Source organism: Apiospora aurea, assembly GCF_038362705.1.
Source record: "Apiospora aurea strain CBS 24483 chromosome Unknown utg000006l_segment0_segment0, whole genome shotgun sequence".
Classification (NCBI taxonomy): domain Eukaryota; kingdom Fungi; phylum Ascomycota; class Sordariomycetes; order Amphisphaeriales; family Apiosporaceae; genus Apiospora; species Apiospora aurea.
In genome coordinates, this window is record NW_027117393.1 from 2,427,712 (window position 1) to 2,447,504 (window position 19,793).

Here is a 19,793-nt window from a genome sequence, read left to right on the forward strand (position 1 = left end):
ATGGCCGTCTCCAGCGTCATCTTGGGCCTGATACCCGTCGTCATCCAGCAGCTCGGCGCCACCACCATCGAAATAGGGGCGCTGTCGCTAACGCGACCACTCTTGGCCGCAGTCCTCGCTCTGGGGTCGCCGCCCGTCATCCCAAAACGGGCGAGCGACTACACGCCTCAGAGCGTAGGGTGGAAGGGTCACAATGCCAGCCAGGTCCCCACGGGCAGCAGGCAGGCCATGCGGAACCACGTTTTGTGGCACGGCACCTTACACTATGCGGTATACCCAATCGCCCTGGCGTCGCTGGGAAACGTGGCCTATCTGTCCTACCAGCTCGGGTATCAGGTCGTCAGCGCCTTTGCTGTGGGAACCACCTTCCCCCCCCCGATGCTTTGGGCCTTCCTCGCGCTGCTGATCCATGTCGTTGGCGCTTCCGCTCTCCACCTCCGCTATGAAATCCGGCCCGCAGACCCAACGATCGTCGGCAAGGGAAGGGTGGCAAGGTGGCTGGCGAAGGAGTTTGTCTACCACTACAGCGACAGCCCCCGCATCCGGCTAGATCTCGCCGGGGGCTGGAGGGATGTGTGGTTCGAGGCCGTTACCTGGCTGCTGTATACCGCCACTTCGGTGCACCTCGCTTTCGGCACCATGGTCCTCGCCAGCCTGCTGTTTATGAGTATCGCGGACGCCACCACGATCCTGGCTAGGTTCATCGCCAGCACCATCGTCAACCGGCTCATCCTGGTGTACGAGTTCACGCGGATACAGCGGCTGGGGTTCGTTTTCAGCGTAGACGTGCCATAGGCGGAGGTCGGTAAAACACACAGCCGCGCGATGCCCAATTAAGAAGGGGGGTGGCTAAATCCGGGAGGTGTGAGGTTTGATAGAGTCTTCTCGATCAAACACACGTCAAACCGACATCAGCGCTTCTGGTTTAAGTTTTCCTCACCAACCTTGGCCAAACTGCATGCAATATATCCTCTTGATGACGAAGGTGCTACTTTCCGTAAGATCTCTTCCCGTAAAGGATGGATAAGCCGGTTTGTCCGTTTCCATGGACACAGATCCGAAAACCGATGCAAATGAGGCAGGTGCTGCTGTCAAGCGATGGGTGACACCCTGCCACACCAGACAACCTCGCCAATGATCTCGAGTCACGGTGTCGCACACACTCTCGTACTCCCCTCATCGGCCTGTGGCCTCTGATATGGCCCCTATCCGACTAGATCAGAGTAGGAACTCGAAAAATCTTCTTGCTGAATATTTATAGCGGCTCCAAACGCAGATTTGGCATACAATTGACTACAGTGTCCAGCTTCACGGCACACAGACATATTGTTCAACATACAGATATCACCCAGGCGCTTCTGATCTTGTTGCAAGTTCAAGATGATGTCGATTACGGCAATGTTCTTGGCCTATTTCTTGACCACCGCCGCAGCCTTCTCGCAGGTCTCGAGTCTCGAATCCAGAGCTGAACATCCCGTGAGCAATCTCTCCTTGCCGACACCCGCAATGCATGCGCTCATATGAACAACAGGAGATCTGCAATGGTATCAACCTCACCGGCCAGTGTGAGGGCGTCGCGTTCAATACGAGCTACTGCTACCCGCTGCCGGCATTCTACCTCGGGCGTCCAGGCCTCTCATCGTTCCGTGGCAAGGCTGGCACGTCTTGTATGTTCTGGGAGTGAGTCAAGACCCCTTTTGCATCAACAACTTCTGGCGACTCTTCCCCTCTCTTCAACATACAATGGCTAACTTGGCCGTCCACCGCTTACAAGCCACGAGCATCCCGGCTGCAAAGAGGGAGAGCGCGTTGATATCGCTCCCACGAACGGTTCCACGCCGGTGATGGACTTGACGGATTACTATGTGTGGTACGTGGCTTGTGTTGAATGCGATACCTGTCTTTGGGGGACGGCGTGCAGCTCGCTTGATGCTTGCCGGTCTCCAAAAACAACACCACGAGCTGGCGGAACTCTAGTAGTGGCATTGGGCATATATTCAGCTCTCAGCAAGATGGTATATGGTTTTAAATCATCATAATTGACTTGCATTATTTGTTATTCATCTATTTTGAGGTGTTGTTTCGTTATGGGCATCAGTTATTGATTAGAGAAACGGAGTCTGAAATAATAGACATCTCCGAAACCAGGTGCTTGTAATTGCGATTAGAATGTTATGCGAGTTAGGTGGTTATTGGATCGCCTCTGGTGTTCCCGATCATTAAAAAAAGAAGTTGAAAATTGGAAATGAAAAGGTGCTCCCTGGGGGGCTTGAACTCGAAGACCAGCAAAAAGCGATGAAAGTTGAGCAACGAACGCAACACGTCCGGCTTTGTTCACATATATATTCAGTTCAGTATATCAGCTACTTCGCTGTGGAAATCAGACATTCTTTTGGCTTACGTACTGGCCTTCGAGGCCATTGTTTTGCTCAAACTTGAGTTCGAACTTGGTGTTAAACCTAAACTCAAACCCCTTTTTCCCCATACCCCACATATTCTCTGGGCTTCGGTCCCGAACCAGCGGTACTAACCCCCGGACAGGGCATTGGGGAAACGCCAGGATGACCTCATGACAGCATCGCCCCCATCGGCGTCTCGACTCCCTGAGTAACCGCCGCTTCACAGCGCTCGGGTTCTGATCCGAGACCTGCCGTTATTCACATCTCCGACTTTGTGACACAGACGGAAACCCAATACACCCACCCAATAGCAAAGCAACAAGATGAGCAGCCCTCCGCCCACCTTCCTCATCGTCGGCGCGACCGGCCAACAAGGCGGCGCCGTCCTAACCGCCCTGTCCAAGCTCTTATCGGAAGGCCACAAGAATGCCGCGACAACCCCGCGCCCCAAGATCCTCGCCCTGACGCGCTCCGCCCCGGACTCACCCAAGGCCCAGGCCCTGACGTCCAAGTACCCGGCCCTGGACCTGACCGTCGTGCAGGGCGACACCAAGGACCCGGGGCCCATCTTCGCGGCCCACCCGGATATCGGCTCTGTGTTCCTGTACACGACGCCGCCCGACGAGGAGGTGCAGGCGCTGCCGCTGCTGGACTACGTCTTCTTTTCCCCCGACAGCAAAAGCAGGGTCCACCACATCGTCTTCTCGTCCGTGGATCGGGGTGGCGACGCCGCCTCGTGGGAGAACCCGACCGAGGTCGCGCACTTCAAGTCCAAGCACGAGATCGAGGTGCGGCTTCGCGACCTTTGTACGCTGAAGGCGTCTCAGAAGGTCAAGTACACCATCCTCCGCCCCGTGGCCTTCATGGACAACTTGAACCCGGGCTCCCTGTTCGGCCCCGTCTTCGCGAGCATGTGGGCGACGATGCCGGCGGAGAAGCCGCTGCAGTTGGTCAGCGTGCGGGACATCGGGCTGTTCGGCGCCAAGGCGCTGCTGGCGGGCGCGGACGGCGATGATGGCAAGTGGTCGAACAAGGCCATCGGGCTCGCGGGCCAGGAGGTCCGCTTCGAGGAGGCACGAGAGATCTTCCGTCGGGTCAGCGCGGGGCAGAAGGAGATGCCGCAGGCGCCGTGGATCATAGGGAAGGGGGTGCGGTGGGCCATCGGAGAGGTCGGCACCATGTTTCGGTTCTTCGAGGAAGAAGGGGTAAGTAGCGGAGAAAAGCCTGAAGGCACCTTTATCCAATCCCTTTTCCAGATGAGGTTTGGGAGTCTGGGATATGCCAAATTCAGAAGCTAATTTCCATTTCTCTAGTATGGCGCTGACATCGACGCTCTGCGGACGCAGGAGCCAGAACTACAAGATCTTGAAACCTGGTTAAAAGAAACCAGCAAGTTCGAGTTTGATGGCGCGGCGTGAGAGTGCGTCGGTTTGGACTTGGAATCCGGTCAAGGGTGGTAATTGGATTCGTACATGGTAGCACTCGAGTGAGTAAATCAGTGTAAAACGAAATCGTGTTGTCCATTGCGCACATTATCCAACGAGTTTGTTTCAACAAGGTATCGCATGTCCACAGCAGCTAGTACTGTATAGGGTATCTTGAAAAAGCCGGAAAAGAAAGTGATCCGCACTCCACCGAGCTGCCCGGCAGCCCTTCTACGTCCCCGAAACCGATCGTCGGTGTAGTCACCATACCCATCCAGGTACATTGGGTGATGTCGTCGGCACATCGAGGCATTAAATTTACTTTACCCCGAGCATTCGGAGGCCCGTTGTGATTTAGCTGCTGCGGCGTCCGTACGGTTCGAAAGGAAAGATAACGCTGATGATGGCCAAGCCAGCAAACAGAGCCGCGCAGACGTAGATGGGTGCGGTGGTGGCCGTATTCGCCGTAGTTCCGACCACGGCGGAGATGATACCCATCACACGATTGCATGCGACCGCGATGCCACTGCCAGTTGCCCGGTGGGCAGACGGTAGAACCTCGGGCGTGTATGCGTACAGCGTGCCGTAGTAGATGTTGAGGCAGAACCCAATGGCGCAACTGAACCCGACGTTCTGCGCTGGTGTGCTGACAGTGGTGTACGCGAAGAAGAACGTCATGGTCACAAGCGCGCCGATGGTCATGGTGTATTTGCGTCCCAGGAGCTTTTTATTGCACATCCAACCCGCCAACACAGGGCCAAAGATACCGGAGACGTTCGTGAGGGCGTAGTTCCTCCACGTATCGTACGTGCTAACTCCTTTGGTTGCTCCGCGGCTCTCCAGGTATTGACTAGTAGTAACAATGTTAGCATGCCGCTCATAAACTAGACCATTCGGGACCATACTTGAGAAAGACGTAGAATAGCGGATATGCCAGACCAATCAGAGTCCAACTGAGCCAGACTAAGCAGGTTGATAGCGCAATCTTCCTAGACCCAAACAGACCTCTTAGATGGACAGCCAGTTCACCCAGAGAAGAGCGGTTCTTGCTATGACTCGACTGTATAGTGCCACACGCCTCCAGCTTTTCGAGCGTCAACGAGCACGGCCTATTGTACTTGGTGGCGAGGGCCCGTAGCCCTTCGATGAGCTCTGCGTCTTCTCCGATGCCAAGAAGGTATTTGGGCGTCTCCTTGAGCCGAATGATGGTGATTCGCAGCACAGACATGACGAACACCAAGGCACCGGCTGTGAACATGGTGTAACGCCAGCCCCGGTTCGACGCCTTGGGGCAATTGTCGACTGAAGCGCAATTCCACTCGGCGGGAACTAGACTGAATGTTAGTGAGGCGGGCGGTGGAGTTGACATTTGAAGGCGTACGAACCAAGAAAGCCCCAAGCGATAAACCCGGTGATGACCTGCCCCAGACCCCACCAGCAGGCCATGAAGGTCAATACCCATTGCTTGTTGGAGGGCAGGTACTCCAGGAAGACGGTGGTGTCTAGAATCAGATTGCCACCTCCACCGAAGCCGACCAGGGCGATGAAGAAACCCAGAGATGGCCAATCTGGAGCAGCGCCAGCAACGATGGCAGCCGAAGAGCATATGAATAGAGAGATATTGAAGGCCCCTGAAAAACATTAGCTCCTGGGACGGCTTGACCCTGCTATTGAAAGCGTCACTTACATTTACGCCCAATAATGTCGGCACTCACGCCCCAGAAGATGGCTCCAGTAAGCATACCAACTGGACTCTTCGTCAGCTATTATGGTACATGATGTATCGTCCGCCACTGGCAATTTGAAGGGAGTTGATGGAACGGCCATGGCCTACCGTAAACGGCAACTGTCAATCCAGCTGAATATCCCTTCTGTCCAAACTCCCTGAAAGCATAGGTCGAAATGACCGACTGCAGGAGCAGAACCAAAGAGTCGACGCCGTAGCTAGAGAGGTTATCAGCGTTGCGCTTTCGGTATTATATAAATCGGCGCATACGTACCCAAAGCCATTGAGAAAAAACAGCTTCCAGTGGTAATTGGTCCAGCCAATTTCATCAATTGCCTATATGTCAGTGACAGTCAGTTCACGCATCTACCGTGTCAGCTAGATTGGTAAATGGCCTACATTGTTGACGAGATGCATCTTCATATTCAACGCCGTGTCGAGGTCTTGGAGAGCTAGAATGTCTTCTGCATCGGCCATCACCAATACAGTGTCGCCATGAGGCGGGCCCAACTTCTCGACGTCGGCATTGGTAGCAATGTCGTCGCGCGGATAACCGTCCGGCGACTTCTTGTCGATAGCCGCCATGGTCTGGATGAGGTCAAAAGCCAGGGGCCAAAGATCAAAGAGCGATTTGCGGTTCTTCAGGTCGCGGTATGTGGTCACGACTCAGGTAAGCAGGGGCTGTATCAGGAAGAATAACTGATGCTGAATTAAAGATGCCGCCTTGTCACTGGGAACTTCATAGGTGTGCGAGAGGAAAGAGAAGAAGTCAAGGTAATATAAGAACACGCATGGCTCATCATCGACGAACGTAAGGGACTGGGTAAGATTGGCAGGTTGGGTAGATCGCAAGAGGATAACGAATGAAGCGATTGAGTTCACCGACAGCAGCAGCCACCTACCTACCAGAACCATCTAACGGCTCTTCCATACCGAGGGTAAGGTTGTCAAAAAACACATAGCCATTGACCTACATATCTTCGTGCCTGCAGGCAAGCTCGTTAGTCTGATCAGACGGGACCCCGTCCACATACCTCGACTGGGCAGCTTTTGCTAAGGTTCATCTGGTATGGCGTGTGCGACGTACGTGCATGCACATGTACCACGCGATTGATGGTTATTAGGTAGGTAGGTAGGCAGGCAGGCTGGCTGGCAGGCAGATGGATATATGCCATGCCAATTGCTGCTCAGTTGCTCAGTTGCAACGGCACAATGAAGGCACTGCTCTACAAAGCATCAATCCATCCCCTTACAGCCAAGAGAGTCTCTAGTGCGGAGTGGCCAGCCAACGATGTAGACTCTCTCTATCTCGAGAACAACTTCCGCACGCGACTATTGGTGAGATGGTCGAGGTCCGAATGGGCAGAATGATTGGACGATGAAAGACGCAGAGAATATCGCAGAATACGTACTAGATGTAGTAATATGTAACCATGTATATGTAGGTTGGACCGTGGCACACTGCGACAGAAACCTGGGGCTTAAGCGAATGGGGGATCTAGTTGCTCCGTACCTACCTAGGCTACTTGGCGAAGGCGCCTCTTTTCCCCTGCAGCCATTATGTTGGGATGAGACTCGACTTGAATTATTCAACTCGTGCAAGGTTGCTAGTATCAACGCCATCTAAACGAGTAGGGCTTTGAAGAAAATCCATATCTACCTCTCTTCGCACCACGTGCTCCCTGTCTGGCAATTGGATCAAAGTCGCAGCCAGCGACCCGGCAGTTTGGCTTGAACCACTCACCCTTGGCGTTGATGTCAAGCTTGGGGAAGGAGCCGGTCGAATTACGACCTCGTGGTCAAATAACGGCGCGCTATTGGTCTCCTGCCACTGCCCCGCCATGAAGCCTTTCAATTGACGACTCCCTACGAGAGGGGGCAACCACTCACGATTTACCAACACGTCGGTAACTTGTTGGACTCTTTTTCGACGGACTACACCTTGCAATGAGAGCTTACCGGTGAAATGGTTTTCCAATTGTTTTCCAGATTATCGGCACGCATTCAAGCAGAGCCCGGATGCAGATCTGCCGGGATACCTGCCCAATCTGCTTAGCTGCCAATGTCATCGTCCATCGATGCCGAGAAAACCATGCCCACGCAACACGACATGGCTGGCCGGCCTATATATACGAGGCCGGCCAGTGGCCTCCTCCGTAGCCAGCAGCCAGATGCAACTCTATCGCCTGCAGAGCCACTGAAGAAATCGCACCGCTCGTCTCAGCAATGGTTCGTTCCGTAGACGTCGCGCTCCTATACGGGGCCGCGACCGCCACGGCCGCCTTCACCGGCAACATGAATTACAACTCGCCCTCGCTGCACCACCCCGCTCTGGGGGTGTCCATAAGCAAGGTGGCCCGGCGGACGACGCCCAACTCGCCCTGGGACGCGGCCAAGCTCAACTTCACGCACGGGATCGCCTCGGGCGACCCCCTACGACGACTCGGTCCTCCTCTGGACCCGCGTCGCCCCCATCGGCAGCGACAACGACCGGGGCAACGTGACGGTCAGCGGGCACGTCGCCCTCTACAACCACGACAACGAGGCCTACGTGGCCAAGAGCGACGCGCCTGTGTGCGTGGACTGGAAGATTAGCACGTCGGAAAAGCTCAAGGGGAAGGCGGTCGATTCAGGGAGGGTATTTACTAGTTCGGATGTCGATTGGACCGTCAAGGTCGAGGCGAAGCGGCTTAAGTCTTTCACGACTTATTGTGAGTGAAGTTCCCTTCCCTAAGAATGACCGTGGCAGCATAACTTACAGAATAGCAGACTACCAATTCAATGTGTGTGATTCGAATAACGCGTCTCCTATTGGCCGGACCAAGACTATTCCTTCGGCAAAGGATAAAGTCGCATCTGCGATCAAGTTGGCAATCTATTCTTGCTCCAATTTCCGTAAGTCACCGACAGTAACGAGTATGTCATCTAAAGTAGCAACTAACGGCCTAATAGCGTTTGGCTTCTTCAATGCGTATGGTAATACCGTAAGAAAGGACTCGGTCGACTATGTTGTTCATCTGGGTGACTACATTTACGAGTACGGAAATGGTGAGTATGGCTGGGGCGACTCGATGGGGCGTATTCCCCTGCCCAACAAGCAGATCTACTCGTAAGCCCATCCCCTGCTCGTCAACCCTTTACATCCTAAATAGTCCCCTGACTCAGTGAACCTTAGGCTATACGACTATCGCAAGCGCATCGCCACCTACAGGACAGATCTTGATTTGGTAGCGAGCCATCAGAACTTCCCATGGATTCCCGTCTGGGACGATCACGGTAAGATCATCTCCCCAGATCTAACCGTTTCTCTCCCATCTTCAGTCGTGCTAATTCTCTACCAGAGGTATCTGATAACACCTACCGCGATGGTGCATCTGGACTCAACAACACGGAACAGTCTTTTGTGAGCGATGGCGGCGTGTCCGTAGACCAGCGCAAAATGAACGCCGTACGCGCCTACTTCGAGTGGATGCCCATCCGCCAGGTGGACATGGACGACAACCTGCGCATCTGGCGCCAGTTCAGCTTCGGCAACCTGTTCGACCTGCTCATGCTCGACACGCGCCAGTACGACCGCTCCATCACCGACCTGTCCTGGAACACCGAGTACGTGGCCGAGATCGCCCAGGACGCCGGGTGCTCTCTCATGGGGCCCCGGCAGGAGGCCTGGTTCTACAAACGACTTCGCGACTCGTCGTCCCGCGGCGCCGCCTGGCGGCTCGTCGGCAACCAGGTCATCTTCAGCCGCGTCAATGAGTCCGCCGCTCTCGGGGCCGCGACCTCCTTTAACGGCGACGCTTGGGACGGGTACCAGTCGAACCGCAACCGCACGTTCGCGACGCTCTACGATAACAAGATCAACAACACCGTCTTCCTCGCCGGCGACTCGCATGCCTCCTGGGTCAGCGACCTCGTCTGGCTCGGCGAGTACGATTACGACGCCGCCACGGGCGCCGAGTCTATTGGAGTCGAGTTCGCCGGGTCCGCGGTCAGCTCGCCCTGTCCCTTTGGCCAGAACATCTCCATGGCAGCTGCCGATGCGGTGTCGGCGTGGCTCACGGGCGCCAACCCGGAGCTGCAGTGGCAGGATCTGTACTACCGTGGCTATTACGAGCTGAGCATCGATTACGACGCCATCAACGCCTCCTTCTTCGGCGTCCCCACCAACCGTATCCGCCAGGGCTACGAAGTTTCGCTTGCCAACTTCACCGTGCTGAACGGCGAGAACGCGCTGCATCGGTCTTCGGAGCCTGGTGCCGCTGCTGCTCTGGGTGGCGTGGTCGAGAGCGGGAGTCTCAAGCTGGGGCAGGTCAAGCAGACGAATCTGACGCACGATACTGCTACGGGCGAGTACTTGTTCTACAATGGAGCTTATTGAGATGGCTCCCATCAATTAAGGCTGAGCAACCACGCAGCTTCAGCTTCCTTATAGAAGAAGAAAGACGGCGGCGTCTGTATTGAGCCATAATGCTAATACATAATGAAATATTATCGAACAATTCTTGGGGCTGGGCAGATATTCCAATATCCATTGCCCACAGTGCGAGTGTCAACCGCTGCCTAGAAATAACGTTTTGATATACTAGACCCGAAGATATAATTAAAGTTTCTAACCGTTAGACTGGTAAAGTGTATTTGTGTCGCTTTCATCGTTTGACACCCTTGGGTCCATCGCCAATGAATAATTCCCCATTACACGTATCTTTGATGATACATACCTCATAAGGACCACCACAACTGATACGAACAAGGTGATGCTAGCTGGACCTGCTTGGCAAGGAATGGGGAAGTATCTGCTTGAAGTACACTCGGGCTGTTTGGCCGTAGATCAAATTGCATATACACGTTGGGCTTCCAATACTATTGAGGCATCCTCGTATCAAGTCATATATAGAGTTTTTCCTAGATGAGGTTCAAAAGGGGGTTGTTCTGTCTCTCATCCGCTCACAGTATGGTAAAAGCAACTATTCCGGGCCAATTTCTCGCGCTAAGCATCAGCAGATATGGATATTTATCTGCCTGGCCGGGCCCAGGGGATTCTGCCTAGACGAAATTGGTTTCGTCGTGTCACGCTCAGTCATATATCCCAATAGACTTGAGGGCATCCTCGGGTCGACCAGTCAACCCCCTATTCCAGCCCTGGCAAAGCCTGAATAGGCCCTAGTACACGTCAGTCGACTCGCTCAGTACCACCGTTGACAGACACTCAGTATCAATCTCTTCGGGTCCAGCTTTCCACCTGGGCTCTGGTCCCGATATCACTCTTCACGGGTGCCTGATGCTGAGCGTTTGAAGCTTAATTCTGTAGAGGTATAAATATCTCCCATCCCCCAGATCTCTTGCCAATTCCTTTCCTGTTGAACAACCTATCATATTCACTACCTCTTGGTCCTATTGAGATCCTGCTTAAACACAATAACCATTTCACAAGTTCATTCAGACTTCCAACCTGAACAACTTCTACTGTCATTACTTCACTCAAGGCACACATTGAACACTATTTATTCTGTATTCTGATACTCTTATCTCTTGAGATCAGTCTTATTTCCATACACTACCAAACACCAGAGTCTTCAACTTGAACACTCTCCAGTAACCTTACTTCACTTCAAGGCACGGCAGGATCGTGACACTCTGGCCATACTCAACAAGAGGTCAGACTTTACTACACACTACGACACACTACCTCTTCTACTACACACAATTCAACTTTTCAAGATGGCTTCCCTTTTCCAAGGACCTTCTTCTATCACCAGCCTTGCCTCTCACAATGGCAAAAAGCTTTCCCAGCGGGGACCGGCCACCACCCATTCAGTCTTGAACAGCCGTCTCGTCCCAGGGAGGACGCCCCCATTCCTCCGGGGCGGCCCTCTCGTCGACCTCCTGGACTTTCTCAATACCCACTACGACGGCATCCGCCGCATCACTGCACCGGACTCCCCGGACGAGTTCGATGAGATCCGCAAGGAAATCATCATACAGCTCGAGCAGCTGCTGGGCCCCCACGCCTACGATCTTTTCTACAAGCCACAAGACTACACCGCCCGCGGCCTCTGGAGCCACCTCATGCAGTGCGTCGACGAGAAGCTGGCCCTCAGCCAGGACCATGCCCGCTGGAGCAGGCTGAACCCCAACAAGGTCTACGCCCTCCTCCCCGGGACGGGTCTGAACTACTCCTTCGCCCAGCCCGGGCACGCAGAGGCCAACATTGGCTACGGCGTCCCAGAGTGGATGGTCCGGGCCGTGCAGCGGTCGACAGAGATCCAATACCGGGCCAAGCCCGATCCCAGTCAAATCACTATCTCCATCCGCGACATCGAAAAATACGGCAAGCCCCAACCCAAAAGCGAGCTTGATGAATGGCGAGAATATTGCCTCTCCGTGCGGGAGTCTATGCGGCCACCTCTTCGGGTGCTTCACGCTTCCGAAGGGAACGACCATCCGTTATCTGGGGGATGCCGAGACGCAGATGAACCCATGCCTCGAGTCGTCTCCACAAACTGTCTTGAGCTCCAAAGACTTCGAGAGCAACAGGCAGTCCCGAGTCTCAGTCTGCATGCCCACGATCTCCATACACTATCTAGTCCAGTATACGATCCCATAGATCAACAACATGGCCACCACCACTCGGTAGGCCTTCTCTTCGGGGAATGCATACCCTCCCACTTCACCACCTCTCCCCAGCCATTCTGCTCTCCTGGACCGCATCAGCGACGAGGAGCTGGAGCAAGAAAACAAGGAGTGGCCCTCAGCCGAGGCAGACCGATACCAAGAGCGCTTCGCGTACGAGTCGAGCACTCTCGAAGGCTCCAAATCGTACTTTACGGAAATGAGCCGACTACCACTCGACATCTTATTCGAGATGGAAGACGTCACCTACGCCATGGCTCAGATATGGCTCGCGCAACAGAGAAGCGGACCCATCTACCAGAACTCGCAGGCGAACTACTTCGTCATCCTGGCCAACCTGTCCATCGCCGCGGAGCGTTTCAGCCGAGAGAGCCCCGGCCCCGAGGCCATGGAGAAGATCGTGGAGGCCACCAGAGAGCTACTGTGTCTGCGAGTCGGCATCAAGGAGTCCTCACTAGATCAGACAAACGCTGCCTCCGCTCGCACCAGCAAGCAAACACCCTCCTTGGCAAAGGACTGTCGGATCATCCTCCGCGGCCTGTACAAAGCACTCGAAGAGTTCGATCATTATCCAATGGGTGAGGAAGGTCAGAAGCTCCCGCCACATGTCTCGTACAGAGAAATGGCCGAGATCACGGGCAAGAAGCAGCCTGCCAAGATGAACTGCCCACCCAAGAGACAAATGGTCCTTTTCAGATAGTTGGGAACAGCAATTGCTGCAAATGGGGGGACTTGGAACAATGTTTGTGTTTGGTATTCTGGGTTTCATGCGGGTTGACTGCCAAGCATGGCGTTGGGGATTGGAAAACGGGATTATGGAGTTTTGGGATCAGGAAATGGGATTTTGGAGATTTGGGATTATGGGACACGGAACATGGGAGCGAAGTGCATACCCTTCACACCCCTTCAAGGGCTCTGTTGGTTTTGACAGTTTCGGAGAGGACTTGCATCAATACAACATCAATATCAGACACCCGTGGTTTGTGGTTCGTAGTGTAGCGATCCGTGATATGTCGTCTTCCCGTAGCCACATCTAGTAGGCATTGCTGTAAGCCGACAGCCGAGTTTGAGGAGAGATGCATCATCGATGGTAGTAGCCAAGTAAACGGTCTCGATTAAGGACGTAAGGTAGGAACGGCACCCGTCCGTAAGTACTTGCTCAAGTAGAAGGAGCTATGTGTGCCAGTGCCTATGGACGTTGAAGACCAACCAGTAAGCGATCCCCTGCCGTAAGCGTGGCCCAGGAGCGGGACCCGAGTTCAATGGCTCTGGCCCAACATCGGTCCCCGAATAAGACACTAAAAGCACTATCCTATCGGGGATCTAATGGAAGCTGAGGTCCCCCGTACATATGTAGAAAACATAAAGTCCAATTGATTTCAGCGAGGAACTACCCCACCATTGGACCCCCGACCCCACCACCACTCATTTGACCGCTCTCGCCCAAATCATCGTGAGTCGGGGTCTGGCCTGCCATAAGCCTAGTGGTCCCTCCCGTCTCAACCCCCTTTTCCCGTTTCTTTACTATTTCGAGTCTTCAATTGCTTGCATTAGCTGAGATACCCCCCTCCGACTTCTCAATTCGACACCAGTTGCAAACATGTCTGACACCAAGGTCTACCGCGCCAGCACTACGGCGCCCGTCAACATCGCCGTGGTCAAGTACTGGGGCAAGCGAGACGCCAAGCTGAACCTCCCCACCAACTCCTCCCTCTCCGTCACCCTGTCCCAGGCCGACCTGCGCACCCTGACGACCGCCTCGTGCTCGGCCGCCTACAAAGATGACGTCCTGCTGCTGAACGGCGAGCCCTCCGACCTCACCGGCGCCCGCACCCAGGCCTGCCTGCGCGAGCTGCGCACCCGCCGCGCCGCCCTCGAGGACAAGGACGCCTCCCTGCCCAAGCTGTCCGCCATGCGCCTCCTGCTCGTCTCCGAGAACAACTTCCCGACCGCCGCCGGCCTGGCCTCCTCCGCCGCCGGCTTCGCCGCCCTCGTCCGCGCCATCGCCGACCTGTACGAGCTCCCCTCGTCGCCGACCGAGCTGTCCCTCATCGCGCGCCAGGGCAGCGGCTCGGCCTGCCGCAGCCTGTTCGGCGGCTACGTGGCGTGGCAGATGGGCACGCAGGCCGACGGCCTCGACTCGCAGGCCGTCGAGGTCGCGCCTGCCTCGCACTGGCCCGAGATGCGCGCCCTGATCCTGGTCGCGTCGGCCGCCAAGAAGGGCGTCAGCTCCACCAGCGGCATGCAGCAGACCGTCGCGACCTCGGGCCTGTTCCAGCAGCGCATCGCCGACGTCGTGCCGGCCAACATGAAGCGCATGGAGGAGGCCGTGGCCGCGCGCGACTTTGCCGCCTTCGCCGAGGTCACCATGCGCGACTCCAACAGCTTCCACGCCACCTGCGCCGACACCTACCCGCCCATCTTCTACATGAACGACGTCTCGCGCGCCGCCGTGCGCGCCGTCGAGGCCATCAACGCCGCCGCCGGCCAGACGGTCGCCGCCTACACCTTCGACGCCGGCCCGAACGCCGTCGTGTACTACCTCGAGGAGAACAAGGACACGGTCCTCGGAGCGTTCTACCCCCTGCTGGAGAAGCTCGACGGGTGGAAGGAGGGTGCCAAGGGGCTCAAGTCTACTGTGCAGTTTGACGAGACCGTCGCCAGCACGATAACGTCTGGCGTCAGCCGGGTCATCATGACCGGTGTCGGTGAGGGCCCTCAGAAGACGGATGTCTACTTGGTTTCGAATGAGGGCAAGCCTATTTCTACAAGCGCATGAAAGATGCAACCTATTCAGAGTCGTCGATTTTAATGATAGTCACATAGACCCCCCGTAGGATCAAATACACCAAATCGTGGCGGGGTCTCATCGATATGCTAATACCGCAATTGAAATGAAGTATTACGTTGAACCAGTAGAATGCTGTATTTACATTGCTATAAACATAGTGATATCATATCGGTAGGGATAGAGAAGGAGTTACAGAGCATCTGTGTCGACTCCGGGATGTACGCTGCCCCCCAGAATGATCATGGTTCGTAGTATGCAGCCAGCCAGACACATGAATGACTTGGGACGAAAGCTTGGAGAATAAGTCGGCATGGGTCTTGCAGGACTATGACAGACTATACCGATGTCAGTGCTTTTTATAGAAGATCCAGAGCTGCTCTTTTGGATACAACCCTGGGTTCAGATCGATAGGGATCTCCAAACTACCCTAACCCAGCGGGGCCGCCCGTCCTTTGCGATTTACTGGACGTCGAATTGGCTCGTTCGTAGGTTGGAGGCTCCAAAAAGTTCAGACGAGAGAGAGACCTCAATTGACCCCCCCTGCTGTCTGATTTCTTTCCACTGTAAAAAAGTTGTTTTTCCGCGGCGCCCCGGTGATTCTCCTAGCCCCGTCCCGGCTTTAGCTTGCAGTGACGAAACCGACCGAGACCAGACGATTACTCTTCTTTTCTTCTAGAATATGCTACAGGGTCTCTTGGATCAAGTCTTCCTACAGCGCAAGGCTGATCGCAATACCGACCCGTCCTCTTCAGGCACAACATCCACCAGCGCCATGTCGTCCTCTTCCGCAGCCCCGGAGACGTGCCCGGTTGACCACAAAAGCCGCGAGGCCTGGCTGGAGCAAGCCCGCGCCGCCGCCGCCGCCGCCTCCTCCGACTCCTCCAACCCACAATCGCAGTCGCAATCGCGATTACCGCCGAACCACCCGCCCACAACGGCCGCCGCCGCCGACGAGAGCTGCCCCGTCGACCACAAGGCGCGAGAAGCCTGGCTAGAGCATGCGCGCAACGCAACCGCATCATCACCGCCCACTACACGCCCGCTGCCGTCAACCTCGACACAGCAACTACCGCAACCGGCACAACAACCATCCACCTCCCCGTGGTCCAGTTCCCTAACATCCTGGCTCCCCTCCTTCGGCTCCTCCTCCTCCAGCAACTCCACGACTCCCAAACACCCCCAACCCCCACCCCCGAAACCCAGCAGCATCCTCGACACCGGCCGCGAAATCTCGACCATCCCGCGCGCCTCCGCGATCCCCTCCCTCACGCCCAACAAAGACGCTCCTCCCAGCGCCGCAGCCGCCACAAGCCACGGCCGGCCCGCGAACCAAGAGCAAGAGACGGGCGCCGACGCCGCGACGGGCAACTGGGTCTACCCCTCGGAGAAGATGTTCTTCGAGGCCATGAAGCGCAAGGGCCACGACCCGCAGTCGGCCGACATGCGGACCGTGGTTCCGATCCACAACGCCGTCAACGAGCGGGCCTGGGCCGAGATCAAGAAGTGGGAGGGGCCCTGGATCGAGGGGACTAGGTAAGCGAAAATCCCCCGAAACCCCAAAGCCAACAAGAGAAAACCCGTTTCCCCCGAGTCGCAAACACGAAGCGGGAAACGTAGACGGGGCAGAGTGATTGGATTTCGATGAATGGCTGCTAACATGGTATGCGTATAGCTGTGGTGGACCGCGGTTACACTCCTTTTCCGGCCTGAGCACCAAGATGTCGCCCAAGGCCCGCTTCAATACACTGCTGGGTTACCAGTCGCCGTTCGACAGGCACGACTGGGTCGTCGACCGGTGCGGCAAGGAGATCGAGTACGTAATCGACTTCTACGCGGGCCGCCCCGGCAGTGATAGCAAGCTGTCCTTCTACTTGGATGTCCGGCCTAAGCTGAACAGTTGGGACGGCATCAAGATGCGCGCCATGCGCGGGTTGGGCATTATGTAGAATCTTACGTCGAGTGTAAGATGGTTTGCGTGTACGATCACATGTAAAAACAGCTTTTAGAAGTGTAGACGAACTCCGGCTACGACCGAGAGTTGTACATTGCAGACGAGAAAGGCAATCAGCATTTTTGCGGTATGGGTATCATGATACAGCATCTCAAATCAACCATGTTTACTCCAGTCCCCAAATCTCCCTGTGTCTCCGCATCCGATTTAGTCCACGACCAGGCGCATAGCCGGGCCCGTCTCTACAGCACCCGAATCGAGATCCCATCCTGCACTCGACAGTGCCTGCCAGAACTGGTCTTCGGCGACCTTATCGTTTCCATTGGCCAGAGCCTCCATGTAAGCTCTGAGAGCATCTCGAGATGTTGCGCCTTCTCGCAGGATGATGGTCTTCCCCGGGCTCGTGCCACAGGTTGTGATGAAGTAATTCTTGCTGTTAAGGCAGTCCATGTCGCTGTCCTTCAGTCGCATTTCCTGGGGAAATGTTTGGCAAAAGCAGATGGGAGGGGCCTTCCAGAGCAGGACCAACTCGCTCCGTGCGACCTGGTCGGGACGTAAGATGACACTAGTATGGAGATACTCGTCAACCACGATGCTGGCGCGCTGTCGGTTGAGAGTACGCATCTGGACAGAGCGAACAGCCTGGTAGTTGGTCCAGAGATGAATACCAACCAAGATGAACATCCAGTACCAAACAGCCTGCCGTCCCTCCACAACACGGACAAACAGGCTTCCTGCCAGCATGCCCATGAGGGTGATGACGGTCTCCTGGCTGCCATCCTTGGCATTCAGCTCGGCGAGATTACCATTCTTGGCGAAGTGCGTGCTCAAGCTTGCTTTGGCGGCGCCTGCAGCGACGCCACAGAGGGATCTCAGGATGCCGGCAGCACACAGGGCCATGATCTTGGGGTAGGTGGGGAGAACCGGGGTGAGGACGTCGAGAAGAAGGGCCGTGTCGTTGAACAGATCCGCCGCGAACCGGTAGAACTTGCACTCGGGCTCGATGGCTTGGCCAAAGCGATGAGCAAAGACGATGGTGGCCAGTCGGCCGGTGGAATCCTGGAGGACGGAGAGGAGGACTGCGCCAGTAGCTGACGAACCAGCATCGCCGACCCCCATGCCCTGCAGCACGGCTCGGTTTGACAGCATCCCAGCAATCGAACTAGAAAAGGCCTGGAGAGAGTCCTGTGTAACAAAAAGGTGGCATTAGTAACTAAAGATCACAGGTATATAATAGCAGATCGGGTTGGAGTGATGTCGACCTACATAGATCTGGTATGGCTTGTAATCCAGGGTGACGCTGTGCGGGTAACCGGCGGGCAAGAAGATGTCGAAGAGAGCCTTTGCATAGCTGCCCACTGTCTTCTTCTGAGGCTATAGCGAAAATAAACAACTTTGGTTAGTTGTCATCGACTTACACTGCGCTCGCACAAGGAGCGGCGGATCTCGAAAGACTTACGACTGCTCGCCACGAATCGTCCTTGTTCTCGTCTTGTCTGTAGGCGCATACCACATGACCAGACTCGTCGACAACGCCGACGACCTTGAGACCGGATTGCTCCATGTCGGTGATGTAGGAGGGTGTAACGTTATTTGGAGGATTGTAGGGTGATGGCGCTGCTTGTTCTTTCGCACACGAAGTGCATTCGGTAACGGTGATGAGAGGTGGATGTTGCTTGGCCTTTTGGCTCAGATGGGCAACTGAGGGGCACTCGATCAGCACCTTGATTGGTGTTGGTCAAAACAGCTCCAGGAAGGTGCGAAAGGATGCCTTCTTTCTCAACCAGCAAATTTAATGGTTTCTTTCGCTCATCACGTACCTTTCCCACAATGATGCAACTTACATTGACAATTGACACCTACCTCATTACTGTCCTAAAATGCATGCCTCCGAGGGGCACCATAGTGTGTGTGTGTGTGAATACATCAAGTTGCTTCAGGTAATCAGATACCTATAGGGAGCGGTGTACTTCATACACGACACCACAACCTCAACCTCAACCTCCGACACTGTGGGGCCAAGTGATGTTGCACAGCCTGCTCATTTTTTTCTGTCGGCGAAAACAAGAATGCCAAAATGCTGCTGTTGTGCCGATATCACCACGAAACGTATGCTGGAGTTCGACTTGAACTGTAAGCAACGGGCCTATTTCCGGTGGTAGTAATAGAGCAGAAACAAGCAAAGTAATGAAATAGATCAATGCCTCGCATTCTGCCTCGGGGAGGCGAGGTAGAAGAAGAAGCTCTGGTCTTGAACCAGGTAGCTCTTTTGATCGTTCATAGCTGGGCGTGCACGTGGGAAGGGTATTCTTTATGTGCAGATAATAGCAATCAGCAGAAAGCCAATATCAACTGATATCTACCTTTCTCATTGATAAGATGAGCCTGTAATTTAGTACAAGAGGGGGTTTGTTGGGCTAGTGTTCCTTCCTACGTGAGTGAGAAGTTATCGTCGACTCCTTCCTGGGCCGCTTTGTGTATTGGTGGACAGAGGCTCGGTGAATTACTATCAGAAACCCAAACTTCTCCATGTGTCGCTCATGTGGATCTTCTTCTCTCCACCCGCTTATACCCCAACCTAGTAGTACGTAGCATGCACCGAATTTCCCCTGGTAAGGTCGTCGCATGGACATGCCCGAATCTGCATAGTACACCCGCGAGCCGCAATCGGAGACCTGGTCTAACGAAATCCCTATGTACATAGAGCCAAACACTCCACGCGCTAATGCCTCGGGGCCCTGATCACCGGCACGCAGCATCTTGGCTCTTTGGCTGCAGTCATTGAGGGATCTCCCTGTTCGAGAAATGCGGCTTGGCGAAGAAGGGGAAAGCCGTCTCGAGCCAGCCAAGCAGGCCACGATATAATCTCTCG

General features: G+C 55.0%; 8 protein-coding genes across 8 annotated transcripts; 6 read left to right on the forward strand and 2 right to left on the reverse strand.

Moving 5' to 3' along the window:
* Nucleotides 1-1,684, forward strand: PG986_009331 (uncharacterized protein; the record flags this gene model as incomplete). Its single annotated transcript, XM_066845553.1, has 2 exons — nt 1-735; nt 1,532-1,684. 2 exons carry the CDS (start codon nt 1-3, stop codon nt 1,682-1,684), a joined length of 888 nt encoding a protein of 295 aa, XP_066697951.1.
* A 1,038-nt stretch (nt 1,685-2,722) lies between these two features.
* Nucleotides 2,723-3,817, forward strand: PG986_009332 (nucleoside-diphosphate-sugar epimerase family protein; the record flags this gene model as incomplete). The annotated part of the gene is made up of 2 exons (XM_066845554.1): nt 2,723-3,604; nt 3,713-3,817. 2 exons carry the CDS (start codon nt 2,723-2,725, stop codon nt 3,815-3,817), a joined length of 987 nt encoding a protein of 328 aa, XP_066697952.1.
* Nucleotides 3,818-4,177: 360 nt separating this feature from the next.
* On the reverse strand, nt 4,178-6,134 carry PG986_009333 (major facilitator superfamily domain-containing protein; the record flags this gene model as incomplete). Its single annotated transcript, XM_066845555.1, has 7 exons — nt 4,178-4,673; nt 4,729-5,152; nt 5,209-5,454; nt 5,511-5,570; nt 5,658-5,767; nt 5,824-5,885; nt 5,949-6,134. The coding sequence occupies 7 exons, from the start codon at nt 6,132-6,134 to the stop codon at nt 4,178-4,180; spliced, it is 1,584 nt and encodes a 527-aa protein (XP_066697953.1).
* Nucleotides 6,135-7,775: 1,641 nt separating this feature from the next.
* Nucleotides 7,776-9,927, forward strand: PG986_009334 (uncharacterized protein; the record flags this gene model as incomplete). Its single annotated transcript, XM_066845556.1, has 6 exons — nt 7,776-7,957; nt 8,031-8,260; nt 8,319-8,444; nt 8,502-8,658; nt 8,725-8,825; nt 8,891-9,927. The coding sequence occupies 6 exons, from the start codon at nt 7,776-7,778 to the stop codon at nt 9,925-9,927; spliced, it is 1,833 nt and encodes a 610-aa protein (XP_066697954.1).
* A 1,340-nt stretch (nt 9,928-11,267) lies between these two features.
* On the forward strand, nt 11,268-12,879 carry PG986_009335 (uncharacterized protein; the record flags this gene model as incomplete). The annotated part of the gene is made up of 2 exons (XM_066845557.1): nt 11,268-12,137; nt 12,184-12,879. 2 exons carry the CDS (start codon nt 11,268-11,270, stop codon nt 12,877-12,879), a joined length of 1,566 nt encoding a protein of 521 aa, XP_066697955.1.
* A 900-nt stretch (nt 12,880-13,779) lies between these two features.
* PG986_009336 (diphosphomevalonate decarboxylase) lies at nt 13,780-14,958 on the forward strand (the record flags this gene model as incomplete). Its single annotated transcript, XM_066845558.1, has 1 exon — nt 13,780-14,958. The coding sequence occupies one exon, from the start codon at nt 13,780-13,782 to the stop codon at nt 14,956-14,958; it is 1,179 nt and encodes a 392-aa protein (XP_066697956.1).
* A 784-nt stretch (nt 14,959-15,742) lies between these two features.
* On the forward strand, nt 15,743-16,916 carry PG986_009337 (Cytochrome c1 heme lyase; the record flags this gene model as incomplete). The annotated part of the gene is made up of 2 exons (XM_066845559.1): nt 15,743-16,503; nt 16,643-16,916. 2 exons carry the CDS (start codon nt 15,743-15,745, stop codon nt 16,914-16,916), a joined length of 1,035 nt encoding a protein of 344 aa, XP_066697957.1.
* A 212-nt stretch (nt 16,917-17,128) lies between these two features.
* Nucleotides 17,129-18,485, reverse strand: PG986_009338 (uncharacterized protein; the record flags this gene model as incomplete). The annotated part of the gene is made up of 3 exons (XM_066845560.1): nt 17,129-18,106; nt 18,188-18,295; nt 18,381-18,485. 3 exons carry the CDS (start codon nt 18,483-18,485, stop codon nt 17,129-17,131), a joined length of 1,191 nt encoding a protein of 396 aa, XP_066697958.1.
* Between the last annotated feature and the right edge of the window lie 1,308 nt (nt 18,486-19,793).